The 19852-nt window shown below is 40.5% G+C and overlaps 1 protein-coding gene and 2 long non-coding RNA genes across 6 annotated transcripts; 1 reads left to right on the top strand and 2 right to left on the bottom strand.

The window, feature by feature from the left end:
• Positions 1 to 1126: 1126 nt before the first annotated feature.
• LOC117647677 lies at positions 1127 to 4865 on the bottom strand. Of its 2 annotated transcripts, none has more exons than XR_004587840.1 (7): positions 4814 to 4865; positions 4461 to 4668; positions 4150 to 4386; positions 3828 to 4069; positions 3486 to 3741; positions 3199 to 3395; positions 1127 to 2989 (listed from the first exon to the last, which is right to left on the bottom strand). It is a non-coding gene; the product is annotated as an uncharacterized LOC117647677 (long non-coding RNA). The 2 variants fall into 2 exon arrangements; XR_004587839.1 differs by having other exon boundaries at positions 1128 to 2989; positions 3486 to 3748.
• A 77-nt stretch (positions 4866 to 4942) lies between these two features.
• LOC117647678 lies at positions 4943 to 7388 on the bottom strand. 3 transcript variants are annotated; one of them, XR_004587842.1, is made up of 8 exons: positions 6992 to 7388; positions 6659 to 6837; positions 6392 to 6577; positions 6005 to 6306; positions 5734 to 5823; positions 5446 to 5546; positions 5170 to 5337; positions 4943 to 5086 (listed from the first exon to the last, which is right to left on the bottom strand). It is a non-coding gene; the product is annotated as an uncharacterized LOC117647678 (long non-coding RNA). The 3 variants fall into 3 exon arrangements; XR_004587843.1 differs by having other exon boundaries at positions 6392 to 6555; positions 6659 to 6855; XR_004587841.1 differs by having other exon boundaries at positions 6659 to 6855.
• Positions 7389 to 7504: 116 nt separating this feature from the next.
• LOC117647672 (zinc finger protein 239-like) lies at positions 7505 to 18509 on the top strand. The gene is made up of 12 exons (XM_034389560.1): positions 7505 to 7740; positions 8209 to 8353; positions 8431 to 8548; positions 8622 to 8741; positions 8867 to 9027; positions 9136 to 9268; positions 9355 to 9475; positions 9571 to 9731; positions 9809 to 9964; positions 12707 to 12776; positions 14969 to 15202; positions 16815 to 18509. Exons 10-12 carry the CDS (start codon positions 12752 to 12754, stop codon positions 17648 to 17650), a joined length of 1095 nt encoding a protein of 364 aa, XP_034245451.1. The 5' UTR covers positions 7505 to 7740; positions 8209 to 8353; positions 8431 to 8548; positions 8622 to 8741; positions 8867 to 9027; positions 9136 to 9268; positions 9355 to 9475; positions 9571 to 9731; positions 9809 to 9964; positions 12707 to 12751; the 3' UTR covers positions 17651 to 18509.
• Positions 18510 to 19852: the final 1343 nt, after the last annotated feature.

Here is a 19852-nt window from a genome sequence, read left to right on the forward strand (position 1 = left end):
GCAGTTTTTATAATTTGTAGTAAAAATTGTTCATCAAACATACAAATTTTTTTTAAGAAAGTAAATATTTTTTTAGTGTCTACCAGTAAGGAAAAGTCACCAAAAAAAATTTGGGCCAATTCTGACAAGCTTTGTCTCAAGGCAATCTCAAGGCCTGACATTCTGTCATGGAAAGCACCTGCCAGTGCCAGTGTCGCAAGGAAAGTACCCGTAGTGATTTGCACGTACTCACTTGCTTTTCACTTTGGTATCAGCTTTTCTTTGACACTTTGAATTGACAACCTGGCTACCTTGTTTTACTGCTTGTTGCTTTGACATGATATATTAGTTCCTTGAGAGGACAAGATTGTCAAAAGTCTGGGAAGCACTGTCATCTTCTTCAGTTGTCTAGTTTTTTGTTATTGTTTTGTTCCTCAGGTACTCATCTGCATGTAGTGGGGTCTTGTCCAGCTGGGATACCAATTCAAGGACAATGCTACTGCAGATGGTTGGAGGTGCTTCAGTTCCGCGTTCCCTAGACCAAACCAGCTTTGGATATTGTGATCGTGAAATTATTTGTTTAAAGCCCGCTCCTTTATTTATCATGTTGATTGCAAGCCAAGCTTGACAAGCTTTGGGAAAGCACCTTCATCCATCTCATTTATCTAACTTTTTGTTATTGTTTTTGTTCCTGAGGTACTCATTCAAAATGCTCTTCGTGCAATTCTGAAAGCTCTCATCACCATCATTTAACAAACCTCGAGGTGTTTAGTGCATTGGTGAAATCTCGCGAAAAATCAATTGGAAAGTCACTTTTTGATATGGCACAAATTTCTAATTTTTAACTTCCATTGACCTATTATAGCATGCCTCAGAGCAAATTATCCTGAAAAAGTTACTTGAAAAATGTGGAAAAAACCATCCTGGTGCTTTTTTTTTTAATTGATTAAATTGATATTCCTCAAGATTCTACCAAGGCACTTGAAAAAAGCCTCGAAGTTTGTCTAATGATGGTGATGAGAGCTTCCAGAATTGCACCAAGAGTAGTATGTTTGAGTTATACTTTTGATGATGAACAATGTCAGGCAGAAAAGAGCGATGAGCACAATACTTGTTCTGTGGACATGACCAAACAGCAATAATAGATTAAAGTAACAAGTAAATAACAGGATATAAATTAGTATTTTAATATATTTTAAGATTTACAGTAGGCTTCATCCGTTTGATTTGTCATTGTTGCAGTGTTAAATGCATGAAAATAGTTCTACAGTATGTGCCATACTATTATTCTTTCTGTCTGTTTATTATTTGAGTGGATCTGAGATATGCATTGCATGAAAAAGGAGCCATTTTGTCTCCACAAAGAAAGAAAACCTCTTATGTAAAAAATTTCCAAAATATTTTTTTTTTTGCTCTATTGTACTAAAAGTCACATCAAGTTCAATGATGGAAATAGTTTAGGTTGTGGAAGTCTCAGTTGGCTGAACAATCCTGCTCTCAAAAGCTCTTAGACTGAATCGAATCTTTTCAGTACATGAATAATTCTGTCGCAATTTTGAATGGCTGATCACAGAAAAGTCCCTCGCCGATACAAGAACTATCAAGAACATTGCATAAAAAGGAGTCATTATGTCTGTGCATGAAAAAACAGCCTCTTTTGTGAACAATCTATAATCTTACTTCTAAACTATGCACACTCACTTGATGTTTACACTTGACAATAATTATGGCTGTCTAGTCTTAATCATCTATAAGAAGTATATTTACATAAAAATGAGTGAGTGCTTTAAAGTACTACAATGTTTGCCCTCATATACATAAGCTGGAAGGTCTCCTACAGCATTAACTTTGATACCATAATCACATTCATTGATGACATAATACCGACCCATTGTGGGAATTTTCAGCAGATACAATTTGAGAACAAAATGTACAATAACATCCCCACAAATCACTGATATTGTTTTTGTCATGGACACTTTTTACAGTCAGCTCATAAAATGTTTTTAGTTTAATGCTGCGCCCTTTCTCATGAATGTTGCCATCGTATGGAGGTAACAGTTTTCGCACAACAGTTGAAAATCTTCTGAAGTTATCTCTGGAGGCTCTGAATGAAAAACTACATCAGGGGAAAGGTATCCAGAGAGGTGATCAAAGGCAAACTTGAATTGGTACTTCCTTGCTAGAGTTATTAAAATTTTCTTGAAACTCTTAAATATTTTTGCGACATCTTTAAAGAAAACATGTTTACTTTCAAATCTTTAAGTCCATAAACGAATCAGAGGGCTGAAGCGTAAGGGCTGCATAATGAGACATGATGTATGCTATTGAGATCAGGCAATCAGGCAAGAGAATTTTCAATCTTTCAACCCTCGAGCAATGACCATGAAGAAAACTTTGAACAACTGATCTTATTTGGTGTGCCCCAAGATTGTCTATGGAGCAAAATAGAAAGCAAACTAGATACTTGGTTCCATCGATTTGCAGCCCGTTGGAATGCAGCTCTTGAAGGTCCTTGATGAGGCGATCAAAGGATTCTTCAAACTTGCCAACTTCTTCTCAGTATTCTAGCTCGGTGGGCTTCAGATTTGCATCAAGGAGTAGGAGTGCCAAAAGCACATTCTCTGCCTTTGCACGATGATCTGCAGGGAGGTTTGCAATAGTTAAGGACATTCCATGGGTTTTGTACAACCCTTTTGCTGGTCCAAAGGGACAAATTTCAAGAGCATCCATGAAGAAAATTAGGTGAACACACTCATGATGGCCATTTTGAAGTAAATGTTCTCAAAATTCAGAACCGTCCCTGAAGTGTCGAAAAACGTCATTCTGGTTGGCTGTCAGGGTAAATGACTTCAGAATTTCTTGTCTGACTCCTGGATCTTTTGAGATAGTCTCTAGTCATTTTCTTAATGGAACATATAGAACAATTTTTTCCTGGGCTGGTAAACTGCTTGGCAACTGAATTTCGATGGATGGGACGAAGGCAATGTTTTTCACAAGTTGCTGTCTTCTGCAACAAATTCAGATGCTTGATCAGAGTCAACATTTTTGTGGTGCATGTTATAGACAGGATCCACAAAAAGTGCCTGCTTTGAGCAACATTAGCAGACAGTAGTAGTATTGTAAGTGCCCTCTTCAAGCAATGGTGAGACATTTAAGTAAAATATGAAATATTCTCACTAATAAATTGGGCAGTAAGTTATGGTAATACTTTCTTACCTTCTAGTGCTAAATAAAATGTGGCAACTTCCTCTTTAATTTTATTTGGTGGAAACGGATTTGGACAAACTTTGCCTTCTAGTTCTTGAGGCGGGGGTGTAGTAACTTGCAGCAGAAGTATGCAGAGCAGCATTTATGGTAAAAGCTTCCCAATTTTGATACCATGATTCTTTCCATTCACTGATATTCCCCATTCCCTGCAATAAAACACAAGCCAGTTAGTCCATTTTAAAAAAAAATTATCAGAGCCTGAATGACTGGAAACAAGAAAAAGAACATTCACTTACATTAAAACAAAGAGCGTTAAAGATGGCCAATACAGTTGTTGTAAGAGTAGAGCGCAGCTAACAGTGACATGGAGGACCAGGGTTTGGTTCCATTGCAGAGATTCACAGCAGAAGTAAGCAGAGCAGCATTGATGATATAAGCTTCCTAATTTTGATACCGTAAGCTTTCCCTGATGATTGGTTGCACGGTTGGGAAGTGGGTTGTGCCCTCGGGCATGAAGGCCAATCCTCAAACGACGCTGTTCTACCGATATTCCTATTCTCTGCGAGGCCAATTAGTATATTTGTCAAAAAAATGATCAGAGTTTGAATGACTGGAAACTACAAACAACATTTGCTTACATTGCAATAGAAAGTACTAAAGAAGGCCTCTACAGTTGTCATGGCAGAGATCAGCTAACAGCGATATGGAGGACCAGGAACTTCTTACAAGAGACTCACATTTTTATGTTCAGCTGATCTGATGACTTTGCCTTCTTTGTAGCTTTCCATTTTGCTAGTTCCTACTCCAACTTTTTTTTTCTTTATTATTATTTGTCCTTTTTTTTGCTGAGAGAAGCGCTGACTTTCAACTTGATGTTCTCCTGGAATAAAGATTAAATGCAATGGTGCATTATTTAAAATAAAGAGAACCACCTTTGAAACTTTGCTAAAATATCCTTACATAAGCATTATCAGGATCAGCTACAATGGGATATTTCTTATTGAGAGTACTTGCTACCACTCTATATTGTGCATTTGATGGGAGATTCTTCCCCAAAATGCCATTAATATGGGCCCTAAGTTCTAGTAATATAAGCCTCATATCTGGCTCATCTGTATTAAGTGAAGCTTCTGCCAGTTGTGAAAATTTGGGTACGCAGTTGTTCTCTGTGAGCACCTGCCCATGTACTCGTCTAGTCTGCATCAAAAGAATAATTGAGTGACAGTCTTGATTCAATGTCAGATAAATCACACCAAATTATTCACACCAACCGGTTTTGAATGGGGCCCTTTCCTTCTTTTCTGTACTTTAAATGGTACCTCTTGTGTTAATTTCGATTTCTTTGCGGGTGTTTTGCAGTTTTCAGATGATTCGTCGTAGTTGATGTCATCCTCCCTTGAATGATACTGCCATCAACCTTGGAATTGTTGTCTGGGTCATTGTCACCTTCACTTTCCTCTTCAGACCAAAGAAGTAAAGCTGTTCGGCAAGAAAGAAAAATAATGCAAATTTAGACCAGGGAATTGAATACCTTGCTCTTTGATGTAGGATTTTTGCTCTGACTAATTTAGAAAAAAATTAATGAATTACATTTGCGGTCAAACCAGAATCAATTTGCCTGTACCTTTGTTTTTACTTCACTCTGTGCTGGAAACGATGTCATGACTAGGCCTGAGAATCAATTAGAAAAAGGTGTAACTGTTGTGCTTGTTTCAGTCAATTTACAATGTGGAAGTCAAATTTACTTGCCTGGTTTCACTAGTGCTTCATGCCTCGTGTACTTCCTCTCGCAAGCCCTTCTCTCGCTGTTTGAAAGGCTTTCCCAGTGTTCTTAATAAAGTACTCCTTTAGCTCAGAGAAGACAAGTTATTCATCATCACTCCCACTCCCAGACTCACTGAAAACAAAAAATAGTTTCTGTGTGTGTGATCTTTGCTACCTATTATTTTCTTTTTTTTTCTAGAATGTTCATTGACCTACCTGTCACTACCACCCAAGGAACAAATTTTAGAAAGGTCCAGTTCATTTCAGAATGTTTACTTGTACCTGGTTCTTGTGCACTTTTTGATGACTAATTTTTGCTTGTTCCGGGCTCTGCTTGTCATACTTTGATTGATGCTGGTTGCTCTACTGTTTGGGTATGCACCACTGTTAGAAAGAAGAACATTATGATTTAAGATTGCGAACCAAGACTTTTCATAAATTGTCAATGACTGATAATACACCAAGGGATTAGGTCACATTACCAATACTTACACAATTTCCTCCTGTTTTTGTGAGGACCACTGTTCTACGTTCCTGGTTGAAGAAAGGAATGAGCTTTCACTCTTCTTGCCTGCAGGATGATGGAGCGCATTCTGTGGAATCAGTTTCATTGCGTTAGGGCACAGAAGTGGGAAATGCTGAGTACGAATTGGTTGCACCCGCAAACTGCCTATTGATTACTTTTTCACTGTTTACATTTACTCTATATTTTTAATCTACTATCTCCCTTTTATAAACTGTCCTGTTATTGCTAGTTAGTGGGGTTGCAAATTTACTTACTTCTTTGGATGGTAATGTCCCTGTAGGCTGCCCTTGGTTTAGGTTATTCCACTAAAAATCAACTGAGTTGCCGCTCAGTCCGTCAAGTAACTGAAGCAAACAAATTAAAATATAGGGACTTGGTGGGACAAGAAAGTTATGAAGAACAACTATGAAGTTATGAAATTGTTCATTTCTCATATTTAAGTGGTAACAAAAGAAAAGAATAAAGAGATAGAAACAAAATACTATGCCAAGATGCTGGAAGGGAGAAGGGGGGGAAGAAACTAACCTCAGTCCATCCAATGTGAATGATTTCTTTATCATGAATTGGCTGCGATCTAGGAAACTCCAACATTTTCCAGAAAAATTCATTGTGCGTTCGGTAGGTGGGCATGGACTTCAAAGCTCGCCTCGGCAACCACTTGTCCACATCACACAACAGCTCAAATTCTCTTTCTAGTGTCGTGGACTTGTTATCAGACAAATGCAAGACAAACTCACGCCCCTCAAGGTTCACTAAAACACAAACTGCTGTCATTTTCGGCACATTTATCCACTAAATTCCTCGCTTTCTTCTAAGTCCCGGCACATCTAACAGAAACAAACAGTGATGTATTTAAGACAAGAACCAAAGCCACTCATGAACAACATATCATTGCTGTTGAACAATACAAACCTCAATCTAAACAGAAGAAGAAGGAAGAGAATGATCCACCGATGAAATATGGAGTAAACTACAGGAGTGTCCTGATATCATTTCCATACTTTGATGTCACTTCTTGTCTAGTGCATAATATTACGCACATCGGTCCAGAAGGCGTACAAGGATTGGTGTGCAGGCTGGTGCCGAAACATGTAGTATCTGGCAGCAAAATGAAACCAGAACTGATAAGCACAAGGATTCATTACTTTTCACAATTCAGACAACATTACAGAAAAGCACCTTGAAGAAAAACTGCACCAAACTGCAGCACAAGTGAGAAGTCTGGCTGTTCTGATGCCATTTGTTCTAACAACAAATACAAATGAGGGATTGAGTGCCAGAAGGTCTCCTTTTGTTAAATATGTCCGCATCAAATGCACTTGTTGCTTTGTGGGCCAGTCCTGATGTCTGGTTGAATCCTGATGAAAAAACGAAGCCTGTACAAACGAAATTAACCGCAAATAAGGGCAAACACTGATTGCAGATTTAGGCGAACAGAAAAGAAATTGGCACCCTGTGACAATCAGAACAAATAAATTCAAATCTTATGCTATAAAAATTATTATTACCCACCTAAAACTAGGGCCTTTCGGTGTTTTTGTTTATGTTTGGCTTTGACACCGGCGCAGGGCAGGAGAGCTGAGCTCCGATGATGGAGTTTCTCCAGGTTTTGGACACAGACGGCGAAGGCTTCAAATATGGTGGGAAACATTTTTTATGGCGTACTCAAACTAAATGTACTGCCGTTTCGATACATGATGGTGAATTTGAAGTAAAAAGTGGCGTTTTATGAGGACGGCAGAATAGCAGACGACATTTTCGTCCCACACCCGGCTGAGGGGAGTTTGAGAGTTGTTTCTACGTTTCAAAGCCATGTCTATCATAAGTGATTTCTATATTACAGCAAAATAGCTTCTAGAGTGCACTCAAAGTAGTATTTATGCTTGAATATTCTCGAATAAGGTTATTATTGTCCTAAAAGTCTGGTTATTGACTTAGCAGGCGGTGCGGTGGCGGAATGATAAATTTCTCATACAGGTGGGTGAGGGGGTAGGAGGCAGTGGGGTGGGGAAGGGGACGGGGATGGTGAGTGATGAGTGTGGTTAGGGTTTTCTTGGGTCGATGTAAACATTCCAAATCCAATCATCAACTGTGACTATTCGTGAAATCACTGGTGCTATCAGGTCACATCAGTATTCCTCGAGGTTCCCGAGTTTCTGGCGTACACTGATTAGTGAAAATTTGCTCAAGTCTGTGTAGAGAACATCGAGATGTGAATTTGAGTCGGTGATGGTCGCGGCATCGACCGTTCTAGAAAGCAAGTAATTATCGTGCTTGTGTATCGCTTTTTCATCCAGATCAGAGAAAAATTTAAATTTTGTCAATTTGCTTGTTTCCTAGATCATGTATTCAGCAAAGATGACGTATTTGGGAAGTTTGCCATGATCCTTAACCTGACCAATTTTGCCATTTTTCTCCAGATGATGGTTTATAAATCATCGTCTATTCCCTTAATAGTGAGTCAACTAGCATTGCTGTAACTTTATTTTTTTAAAAGAAACTAAGCCGTTGCATTCATACCTGGTCAGGTACAATACGTGAAGTTGGCAGCAGGCTCCAGTGGCTAGCGGAATTAAATGGATATCTTAACTTGATTTTCTGTTTAAACGATTTCAATTTTTCTCAGCAAATGAAAAATGATAGCAGATATAGAGGCTTTTAAAACTTTTAAAGAGCCTGTATTTTGTTGTTTCTTAGTTGTTTGCTAAGTGTTCTGTATCTTGGTTCAGGTTCCTTATTGAATGTCGTCGAGCACCACTAGAAGAAACAATTTTCCCACCCTGCATAGGCAGGAATTGGAATCTCCATGTCAGCAGAGTTACTAGATTATTTAAGTGGAACCTCAGCATGATTTAACCTGCTTCCAGAATACAGGTGAGTTAAAACAATAGTTAAAATATTTTACTTTTCTTTTTTGCCTTCCCTTATTGTTTCAAGTATTTTGATTACAGCTGTTTGTTGTACGGCCAACCTAACCTAACCACTCATTGGTTTGTGATAAAGATGCAATCAACTGGTCTATTGGTGTGATGAACCTGTCTTCCGCTTTGAGCTTCTCGTCTGCCCCAGGTATGGTCATAAAAAACAATCTTTAATGTATTGTTTCTTAGTTGTTTGCAGAGCATTCCTTATCTTGTTCCAGATTTCTTCCTCAGCTTGATAAAACCGATTCAGAAGTACGATTTTACTTTGACTCCACCAGTCTCTGCATCTTAACTGAGTTCCTTCACTACAGCAAAAGCATTGGGCGTGGTAACTTAATGTAATTCAAGTTGCTTCCATAACATTGTGTTGCCCATCAACCTCACTAAGTAACAGTGAGAGGCTCATGCTTGACAGAGCCGTTCATTGAGTGTCCATCCTTAAACCTTAATGTTTTGATTACAGCCTGACTTCAATTCTTTGATTGGTTTGTGAAATAACTGATACATTGAGACTGGTCATACACAGGTGACGCCTGACAGGGAATTTTTTAGTTCTGCCATTTTTATTTTTTTCTGGAAAGGCAGTTCACTTAATGTGCATGTTAGAGGCTTTTGTAATATCAGGTGAGAGATTTGTGAAAGGTGCTTTCATAATTGTACTGAGTTAAAGAGTTAAAAATTTATTGCTTTCTTGTTTTACCCCCTTTTTTATCTTCAGTATTTTTATTGCAGCTATGATGTCCTGTCAATTTAAAGTAGAATAAAAAATTGAAACACAATACTATTTCTCAGAAGTTGTGTTGTCTTCTGGAAGTGACCCAGTTTTATCTAAGAATTTAATCTGCTGTGACTATAATACACTATGGTAATATTTTTTTAAATGCAATTATTGCTTACTTTTTTGAGAAACTGTCTTTGCTTGACTGTCTTTGTCTTATTTTTTTGTTCCAGCTCCTTGATGGAAACAATTAGATTCCTGACACAAAAGTCTAATGCAAATCTGACCAAGCAGCGTCCACTCCAGGACTGCTGTTGAAAGGACAAGTTCACTAGTTGTGCTGGGAAGCCGTTGGTAATGAAACAACCAGCTTAATTCATGGTGACTGTTCTCTCTGTTTGCTTGAGTTTGTTTTTTCTCCTAACCCATTGTTCTTTGTTCTGTTTTAGGTTTGTTACAAAAATTGTCTGTGTGGAACAATCAGATTTTAAGTGCCTACATTGACACTGGAAGAATTTAAAGTAGTTAGTATTTTCCTGAAGTTGTAATTTCTTCTGGAAGTCACCCAATTATGTCTTTGAACTTCAGCTGTTGAGGCTACTCCACATTGGTAATATTTTTTGGCATTATTTTGAGTTTGTGTTTATGAAGCTCTTTCTCCATTCTTGACTTCTTGTCTTTCTGCAGGTTTTAGAATTAAACCCCATTACAAATACTATTACAAGCGGAAATCACTTTTTCACTTTTATGAATCGGACTCTGCATCTGATGCAAGTTATATGTCGAGGTCAAATTGATTTGAAATTCTGACTTGGCATAACTGGAACCCCTCCTAGGCCTGCTGTAAGTTAAACACAGTAATAAAAAATTCCTCCTTTTTTCTCTTTTTTTTCATAAAAGAATTCCATGGAATTTTGCTCATGGAATTCTTTTGTAGGCTATACAAATACCATGATGGAAACCCAAATTGTACAAAAGTTTTACGCCTCCACTTCTGTTACCTGAATGGGTAAATATGAGTAATCAATTTGTTAGTAACAAGGCGTCTCTCTGGGTATTGATCAGGTCAAATTTCCTTGCATATTTTCATCGTCCTCTATTGACTTTCTGCGTGGAGGCATTGTGCATATTAATGCGGTGTGGGCGGATACAGGTCAACTTGAACGGGCTTTGACCCCTACCTACCCTCTCGGAAATTGCTCGAATCAGTCTTAAATATTAACATTTGGCCGAAATGTGGTACTTTTTTTTTAGTCCATCTCGGTAAAATAAGTATACATTGAAAATTTGAAATTTTTAAAATATTTTGAAATGTTAATTTTTGCGGCCTAATGTGTTTGATATTAATTGTCATAATAGACCAATGCAACTTGGGTCATAGACCGTACCTCAGTCAAATGACACTGGAGGCTGAAGATTTTCTATTAGTTTTAACTAAAGATCAAAATACCAGACTTTGCCCTACCTTTTAAAATCCATTTCTATGCATGAAAGTCTATCTTTGGTTTCTAGTTACATCATATCAAAAGTCTGGGATGGCGATTTTTATTGTAAGGACAGCATTCCAGAAAGCGCAACTTTTGACTTGTCAATTTAGCTAAAACGCTCGAAATTTCTCCAAATGCAAAGTACTATGAGGTCAATCCTGCTAGTTTAGCCTCTTTGCGCAGTATCAGAGGCCTTAGGAGTTTGAGAGGAGTAAAATAAAAAGTAACTAACTGTGATAGTACTGCAAACACCAACTTTTGCCAGCTTTTGAATTGGGAGTCCAAGAAAATATAATAGTCAAGTGCATCTGGCAGATGTTTTATCGATTTTCATCCTTTTCTTCTTCTGTCTCTCTCATTTTTGTCCTTTTATGTCCTGTCTTTTGTGTTGGGAGGGAATTCCAATTCTTCCCGATGCGGCTTCAAATCAGTTTGGTGATGGAACACAAAAGGTCAACTCAACTCAAGACTGAACCCACCACAAAGAGTAACTCCAGCCCATGGTGGACCAAAATCTAGGATTGGGTCATGAAATCAGTTCAACCTTTGTTGGTTCAATAGATACCAGTAGGACTTATCAACCCTATGAGGAAAGTTGGCGAGCTCAAATAACACTGAAGATATCTTCATTTTTCTAAGTTTGACAAATTTTGTGGGAAAATGTCGTTTTTTGATTCTTTTTCTTATACTGAAAGTTGTTACCTAGCTTGTATTGATATTGTCTAAACTTAGGGAAGGCAGAATGAAGGAACATAAGCTACAACTGTGTAAACATCAAAAGACAGGATAGAAGTAGACAAAAATGAGAGACAGCTGAAGAAAAGGATGAAAATCGATGAAAACATATGCCAGATGTCGAGGGGTCTTATTCAAAAGATCTTATCTGCGCGTTCCCCCCAAGACAAACTTATCTTTAATGCAGGCGAATTTCACTCAGTTTGGTCATTTAATACAGCTACAAATCAATGTCATTTGTGATAAAATTCACTGAAATGTGGAAATGAAAGATCAAAGAAATCATGTACTTTTGTACATGTAAAAATATATTCCGCTTACTCTTGTACGTGTCCCAACTGATCAAACTGGGTGAAATCCGCATGTGTTTAAGATAAGATTGTCTTGGGGGAACACCCAGATAAGATCTTTTGAATAGGACTCCTCAATGTACTTGACCATTATATTTTCTTGGAATTCCAGTTGAAAAGCTGGCAGAAGTTGCTGCTTGTATTACCAGCACTTCGTATTTATTTTTTTATTTTACCCCTCTCAAACTCCTTACGCCTCTGATGCTACCCAAAGAGGCCAAAATAGCAGAATTGGCCTCCTAGTACTTTGCATTTGGTGAAATTTCCTGCGTTTCTGCTAAATTGACAAGTCAAAACTTGCGCTTTCTGGAACGCTTTCCTTACAATAAAAAACGCCGTCCCAGACTTTTGATATGTTGTTACTAGAATCCTCAGGTAGATTTTCATGCATAGAAATGGAAGGTGGGGCAGGGTCTGGTATTTTGATCTTAAGTTAAACCTAATAGAAAATCTTCAGCCTCCAGTGTAAATTAACAGAGGTGGGGTCTTTGACCGGAATTGAATTGGTCTATATTAGGACAACTCATATCAAACAAATTAAACTCCAAAAATTCCCATTAAGAAAAATATTTAAAAAATCAAATTTTTAATATACCAATTTTTCCAAAATGGACCAAAACACAAAAAAGTACCACATTTCGGCCAAATGTTAGTATGTTAATGTTAATAGCCAAACTTTTGTGGGCTGGTTTTAGGCGAAGATCAATGATTTAAGACTGTTTCGAGCAATTTCCGAGAGGGTAGCGGTCAAACCCCGTTCAAGTTGACCTGGATCCGCCCTGCGTGAATCCTAATCTTCTGCATTGAGGCAATATTAACTGTCCACATGAATGCGGTGTGTCAATCCTAATGCGGCGCGCTCCTTGCACGAGGTTCCCCGGCGGACGGTGGTTCCGCCCTGCACCCGCCAAACACTTAGGCCTCCGACGCAACAGCCCGCGTTAACTGTGGCCGTCGTGCCCGGGGACCGGTGTTTTCCCCCTTTGGCTCCACTAACGCAGTGTTGCTTGCAGGTTCCGTGAAGGCCGAGGAATCGGAGGACCTTGAAAGACAGGACCATGGAGAGAAGCACCCTAGCTGAAGGTGAGTCTGGAGCAGCCAATGTGGCGATTGCTTTGACTAGACACGTTCCTGCAAGAGTGTGCGCACTGGTAAAACAAAGGCGTTAAAACTACGCTCTTTGGGGCATAAATATCTTTGCCCTTTAAGGGTGCTAATCCTTTAATGCCCTTGAAAGGGCCTGAATGGTATAGGACTTTTAGGCGAAGTTTTAATGCCCTTTCAAAGAAAGCCTTAAGGCAACGATTCACGCCGTTTCAGGGGGTAAATCGTTTACACTCTCAGACTGTTATTGACTTTTAATCTTTTGGTAAAGAGTATTTTACACAGCAATAAAAAATACTATTTCCTCAATATCTATGTAAGATTTTGTTTGTTATATTGACTTGAAGTCAGTTTGTCATTAGACAAAGAGTCTATACGCAACAGACTTGAAAAATAGTCAATTATTGATGACAATTTAGTCTTTATAGTGAACAATATTGTACATGGTTGTAAGGGAAATGCTACATATTATTGCTGCCTAAAAAAACTACGTAGGCAAAGGATTAAAATTCGACGATGGAGAGAAAAAAGTCAATACCAGTCTAAGAGTGTACGGTAGGGTGGTCCACTTTTTTTAAAAGTTTCAAAAATAGAGGAGCGCCGTCCAGATTCTGAAAGTAGGTGTAAAATCATGAATTTTGATACAAATATGATAAGATTTGGACCATTCTTAGGGGTCCATCAACGCGCCTGAACTTTAAAGAAAAGTTGAAAATGTAGCGGTATACTAAAATCGATGCTGTTACGAGAGTCTTTGTCCGATTTTCGATTGCAAAACGGCGATCTTTTCAGAAAAGTGCGCTCTACTTGATGATGTACATAAAATGACGATCCGACGCATTGCCTATTTTCCAGGGGCGTACAATCCCGTTTTTAGCCTCTAAATCCAACATGTTCTTGCGTTTTGAAGGTGTTTGAGTCGTCCGATCGAATTATTTGGGTCACCATTCGACGCGCCTGATCAAAACCTTTCGAAAAATGTCTCAGGCGTCAAAATCGGTTCGTTTGCCTACTGTACAGGAGCAAAAAACCACTGAAATTCGCTTGAAAATTGCTTTTTCGGGATACGAAATATCCTGTTTGGCATTGGGTCGGATTTCTTGTGGTGCCATTTGACGTACCTGGTGAAAAACTTTCGATTACCGTTTCGAGCGCCTGAATCCAGAGGGTCGCGTATCCTACAGACGAATTTTTCGACATTCGACATTTTTTGCTTGTAGGGTCGGCAATCCACCGGATTTGTACACCCAGGACGGTAATTGGAAGTTTTTGACCAGGCGCGACAAATGGCACCACAAGAAATCCGACCCAATGCCAAACAGGATATTTCGTATCGCGAAAAAGCAATTTTTAAGCGAATTTCAGTGGTTTTTTGCTCCTGTACAGTAGGCAAACCAACCGATTTTGACGCCTGAGACATTTTTCGAAAGGTTTTGATCAGGCGCGTCGAATAGTGACCCACAAAATCCGATCGGACGACTCAAACACCTTCAAAACGCAAGAACATGTTGGATTTAGAGGCTAAAAACGGGATTGTTCGCCCCTGGAAAATAGGCAATGCGTCGGATCGTCATTTTATGTACATCATCAAGTAGAGCGCACTTTTCTGAAAAGATCGCCGTTTTGCAATCGAAAATCGGACAAAGACTCTCGTAACAGCATCGATTTTAGTATACCGCTACATTTTCAACTTTTCTTTAAAGTTCAGGGGCGTTGATGGACCCCTAAGGATGGTCCAAATCATATCATATTTGTACCAAAATTCATGATTTTACACCTACTTTCAGAATCTGGACGGCGCTCCTCAATTTTTGAAACTTTTTAAAAAAGTGGACCACCCTAGTGTACGGCCCTTACGGGTACAATTTTAATGCCTTTGTTCCACCAGTGCAGGATTGCGATAACATTAGATCCGTGTTCTAAATGTTAATTCTGCAAAGCAGGAACTTACTGGTACGCAAGATGCGCTTGACAGATTTCATTTCATCCTGCATACTCGTTTTATAAAGTCATACAATACTATATAATGCCAGGTCTATCTTCCTTCGTAAGATCGGTCACGCAGTTTGCCTTTGTTGGAAGAGAGGTCAAAGAACCAACCAGGACAGAATTTTTTCGGTTTGTGACTGGACTTCTTTCTTTATATTCAGAATCCATTGTCTCGTTGACAGGGTCCCCAGCGCCCAGCCCGCAGCTCAGCATCAGCAGCACCGGCGATGCGGGGCAGGGGAAGAAGGCTTCGCGGCAGACGCGCAGCAGGAAGGCGAGTCTGGACTCCAAGCTCGGCGAGTCCGGGAACAAGGCGGCCCCGCGGAAGAAGCAAGCAGGCAACTCCAAGGCGAGGCAACACGTGATCCTTGGAGGACAGGACCATGGAGACGACTCGGACGGAAGCTCAGTTGAAGGTGAGTTTCGAGTCAATGTGGAGAAAAAGAAATTTAGGGATCCTTAACTTACCCCGAAAGGGCACCATAACATTATCGCAAGCGTTGAAGTTTTAAACCGTAACTTAGGCCCATGACTTGCTTATAAAATGGTAAGTTAGTTTTCTAGCTTTTCGGATTTGTCTTTGGAACACTGACAGCACGTTATTGACTTTTTGCTCATTTTGTCAGTATTTAATAATGTACTGAGAATTTTGTTTTGTACATAATTTTTCAAAGGAAATTACTCATACGTACTTAGAATATACAAAGTATTATTGCTGTTTATACGAATACATAATTAACGAGGAAAAAGTCAGTAACGTGCTGAGAGTGAAGTACCCGCCCCAAGGGCCTAAGTGCAGCTACATGCGGCATTTTTCAAAGGAATTTTGATCAAATAACACTGTCTCTCGGGTAAATGACCCAACGTATCTGAGGGGAAAATTTCGTCGGTTTTGACGTTCGATGCCTCCTTCATGCTAAGTAAGGCGTAGGCGAGTATAGTTTCCTCGCCCAAATTAGGGCGAATTGGAAGGCTTCCTCTTCCAAAATTGGGTAAGGAAGGGTGTTTCAGCTACCTATATGGCTCCATAGTATTATGACCCAAATCTGGGTAAGGAAACCTTTCTCACCCAAATTTGGGTGATAAAGAATTCCTCGACCAAAATTTTAGTCATGATCATGACTCTGTCATTCTCAGTGTATACTATTGGAAAAATTATTTTGGAAAAAATGACCAGTAATCAGCTGCACCAGCAGGATTGTTGTTTCAGTCTTGTTCTAAACGTTCATTTGGCAAAAAAGGACCTTACTGGCACGTAAGATCGAGGGGTCCTATTCAAAAGATCTTATCTGGGCGTTCCCCCCAAGTGAATCTTATCTTAAAAACAGATGAATTTCACTTAGTTTGATCGTTTGATACAGCTACATATCAATATAATTTGTGATTTTGTTCACGTAAATCTGAAGATGGAAGATCAAAGAAACCAAAAAAGCATGAAGAAATATATTCCGCTTACTGACGTATCCATTCCAATTGATCAAAATGAGTGAAATTTGCTTGCGTTTAAGATAAGATTGCCTTGGGGGAACGCGCAGATAAAATCTTTTGGATAGGACCCCTCGAGAAACGCTTGACAGGATTTTTTTCATCGCGCACTCTGGTTTTATGGAGTCACAATTTGTGATGCCACGTCCTTTCCTCCTTCCTACGATCGGCCTGGAAGAGTTCTAAAAACCAAACAGAAAACAAAATTTTGGTCTCTGACTGGACCTTTTAATTGGCAGAATCCGTTGCCTTCACTGTGGGAAAAAAACCACAGTAAATCCTGTAGCACCTGTAGTGATTAGTACAGCTGTCACTGTAGTTCAGATTACAGGATTCACTGTACTTTTTTACCGGATCTACTGTACTTTGTACAGGATTTACTGTACCACAGAAGTGGGGTACGGAATATCCTGTACCAGGTACAGTAAATACTGTAGCCAAGCACAGTAAATACTGTGGCCAGGCACAGTAAATCCTGTGTTCTGAACTACAGTAAATCCCGGCAAAAAAATTAACGGGATTAACCGTTGTTTTTTGGCACAGTGTTGTTCACAGGACCCCCAGCGGCCACCCCGCGGCTCCGCATCAGCAGCACCTCTTCCCTGGCCGGCCCGGCCGGCGATGCGGGGCAGGTGAAGAAGGCTTCGCGGCAGACGCGCAGCAGGAAGGCGAGGCTGGACTCCAAGCTCGGGGAGTCCGGGAACAAGTCTCGGGACAAGGCGGCCCCGCGGAAGCACCGAGCAGGCAACTCCAAGGCGAAGCAACACGTGTGTCCAGTGTGCGGCAAGGACTGGCCATCAGCTTCCAAGCTGGAGAGACACGCGACGAAGCACACCGGAGAGAAACCGTTCGAGTGTGATGTGTGCGGGAAGAAGTTTGGTGTGAAGGGTAACCTTGATGTGCACATGAGAGTTCATACTGCAGAGAAGCCGTACGAGTGCGACGAGTGTGGGAAAAACTTTTCGATGAAACAAAGTCTTGAATGGCACATGAGGATCCACAGCGGTGAGAAGCCCTACGAGTGTGATTTGTGTGGGAAGAAGTTCACTCTGAAAGGTACTCTTGATGTGCACAAGCGGGTTCACGGTGGTGCGAAGCCGTACGAGTGCGACGAGTGTGGGAAAACGTTCTTGACTAAACAAAGTCTTGAATGGCACGGGAGGATCCACACCGGGGAGAAGCCCTACGAGTGCAGCGTGTGCCAGAAGAAGTTCACTCTAAAGGGAACTCTTGATACGCACATGAGGGTTCACACTGGTGAGAAGCCTTACGAGTGCGAGGTGTGCTTTAAAAAGTTCACTCATAGAAGTCAACTGTCTCTGCACAGGAAGGTGCACGCTCCGGAGACTCAAACTGCAGACAACGGAGATTGTATTTAGAATTTAAGTCGAGTGTACGAATTCAATTCTTATGTAGTTTTTAGAGTCCTCTGCAAAGATTTCATGTGCTCTGATTTTGTTTTGCATGCCCTTTGTAATGTGTCCAACGACACTGGGAGCAATTTTGAAATAGTGTTTGCTTAAACAACCATCAAACCACCAGCTTGTGTCGAATTTTAAAGGGCAAGCTGAGGTCTCCTCGCTTGGTAAATGTAATAAAATTTTGTCTTTCCAATCAAGTGTGAGAGAAAGTGCTCCATTGGTAGACGCAACGTTTCGCTACAAAAAAAAAAAAAAAAAAAAAAAAATAGGCACTAACCGAGCAATATGTTTGCTGGTTTGCTATTTCAGTGAGAGGTGAAACATCTTGCAGAGTTCGTGCGTTGTTGTGACCGTCTAAAATAAGTGCAAGTCACCAGGTTAGGTTTGCCTTTGCAATCACTAATTCTGTCATGTCATTCATTGTTAATTTTTCGGGTTGTCTCTTTCATGGAACGGACTTTTTTTTTACGGTGTTACAACGTTGGTCGGAAGTAACATTGAATTTTAACTTGTTGTTGACCATTTTGTCATTGATTTTCGTTTAAAGTCAGTCATTTGCGTGTTGTATACGTCGTGTAGTATGTTAATTAACAGCCTTTGTTTGGGGGGAAGTGTGTAATCTCTATGCAAACCGTCACTATTTGACATTTAAGCTACCGATTAGCGCCGGCATTTTTAACCTAGCGATCATAGTGGGCGAGTAGTGTGGTAAAATAAAATGGCCTGCACGATCCGACGCCACTCCATGTAACATAGTCACTCTCCATGCCTGATGTACTGTTGTAAATAAACTCATTCGGTCCAAAACAGCAATCCATCCGAGTCTCATTAATACTATTCCTACCACGTTCTGACAAATTCTGCAGACCTTTTTTACGTGCTTTACACCCACAGATTGCAGCAGGGGGCGTATTATGGTAAATTTACACGACCTAAATCGACAATCTCCGATTTTGCTCCGATTTTGCTGACATTTAGCTCAAATGTTGCCCTCATGGGGAGGACACCCATGTGAAATCTCTCAGCTAGCCCCAGTGCTTTGGTTTCCGAGATATAGCGGTTCAGAGGTTTCATTTAAGGGGGCAATACACTGAAAATGGCCAAAAACTGACGTGTGCGATTGCTTCCATACGCGTTGTTGAGCGTTGTTCAATCTTTTCATGTGTCAAGACCTTGCAAAATGAAGCATTTTAAGCCCAGAATGGCGTCGATCGGACGTCAGGGAGCGGAGCAGCGCCCAATCAAATTTTCGTCAAAAGTCGAACTGGCGGGCGTCCCTCAGTCCGCAAAAATGAAGATATCTCGACCCTGTTTGCGCCAAAATGTAGGTAATTGAAGCGGCTATAGCGCAAACTAGGATTATGAACATCGAGCAACCGAAAGTACTAAATTTCATCCAAAAACACTTTTTGAGGATTTTGCAAAAATGATCAAAACAGGTTTTTTCGTAAAATTTTGTACTTTTGATTGTTCGATGTTCATAATCCTAGTTTGCGCTATAGCCGCTTTAATTACCTACATTTTGGCGCAAACGGGGTCAAGATATCTTCATTTTTGCGGACTGAGGGACGCCCGCCAGTTCGACTTTTGACCAAATTTTGATTGGGCGCTGCTCCGCTCCCTGACGTCCGATCGACGCCATTCTGGGCTTAAAATGCTTCTTTTTGTAAGGTCTTGACACATGAAAAGTTTGAACAACGCTCAACAACGCGAATGGAAGCAATCGCACAAGTCAGTTTTTGGCCATTTTGAGTGTATTGCCCCCTTAAGACTTTCCAAAACTTTTAAATACGAAGCAAAAAATGGGTCCCGTTCAGTCTAGTAGGACGAAAACGGTACGGTCGACTGTCATTTTGTCCACCTACCCGGGAGGAGCTGCGGACAAAATGAAAACAGCCTGGGCGGATAAGGCCGCCGTAATCCCTACCTGGGCTGGGTCAGTCCGGGGCCGGCGAGGCGAGGTCGAGACCCTCCCGTCAGAGATGCGCAAGCCAGCGCTTGGTAGTCCCGTGGAGTCAAAGGCACCCTGAGTCAGGCTAGCGGGCGACCGCCGTATACCTGCTGAGCCGCACCAGATGCTGACCTACGTAGCCTCGCGCAGGGCTTTGAGCATCTCTGACGGGAGGGTCTCTAAGGCCAGGCACCGGCCGGTGGCGCCCG

This window comes from Thrips palmi, unplaced genomic scaffold (genome assembly GCF_012932325.1).
Source record: "Thrips palmi isolate BJ-2018 unplaced genomic scaffold, TpBJ-2018v1 HiC_scaffold_2, whole genome shotgun sequence".
NCBI lineage: Eukaryota > Metazoa > Arthropoda > Insecta > Thysanoptera > Thripidae > Thrips > Thrips palmi.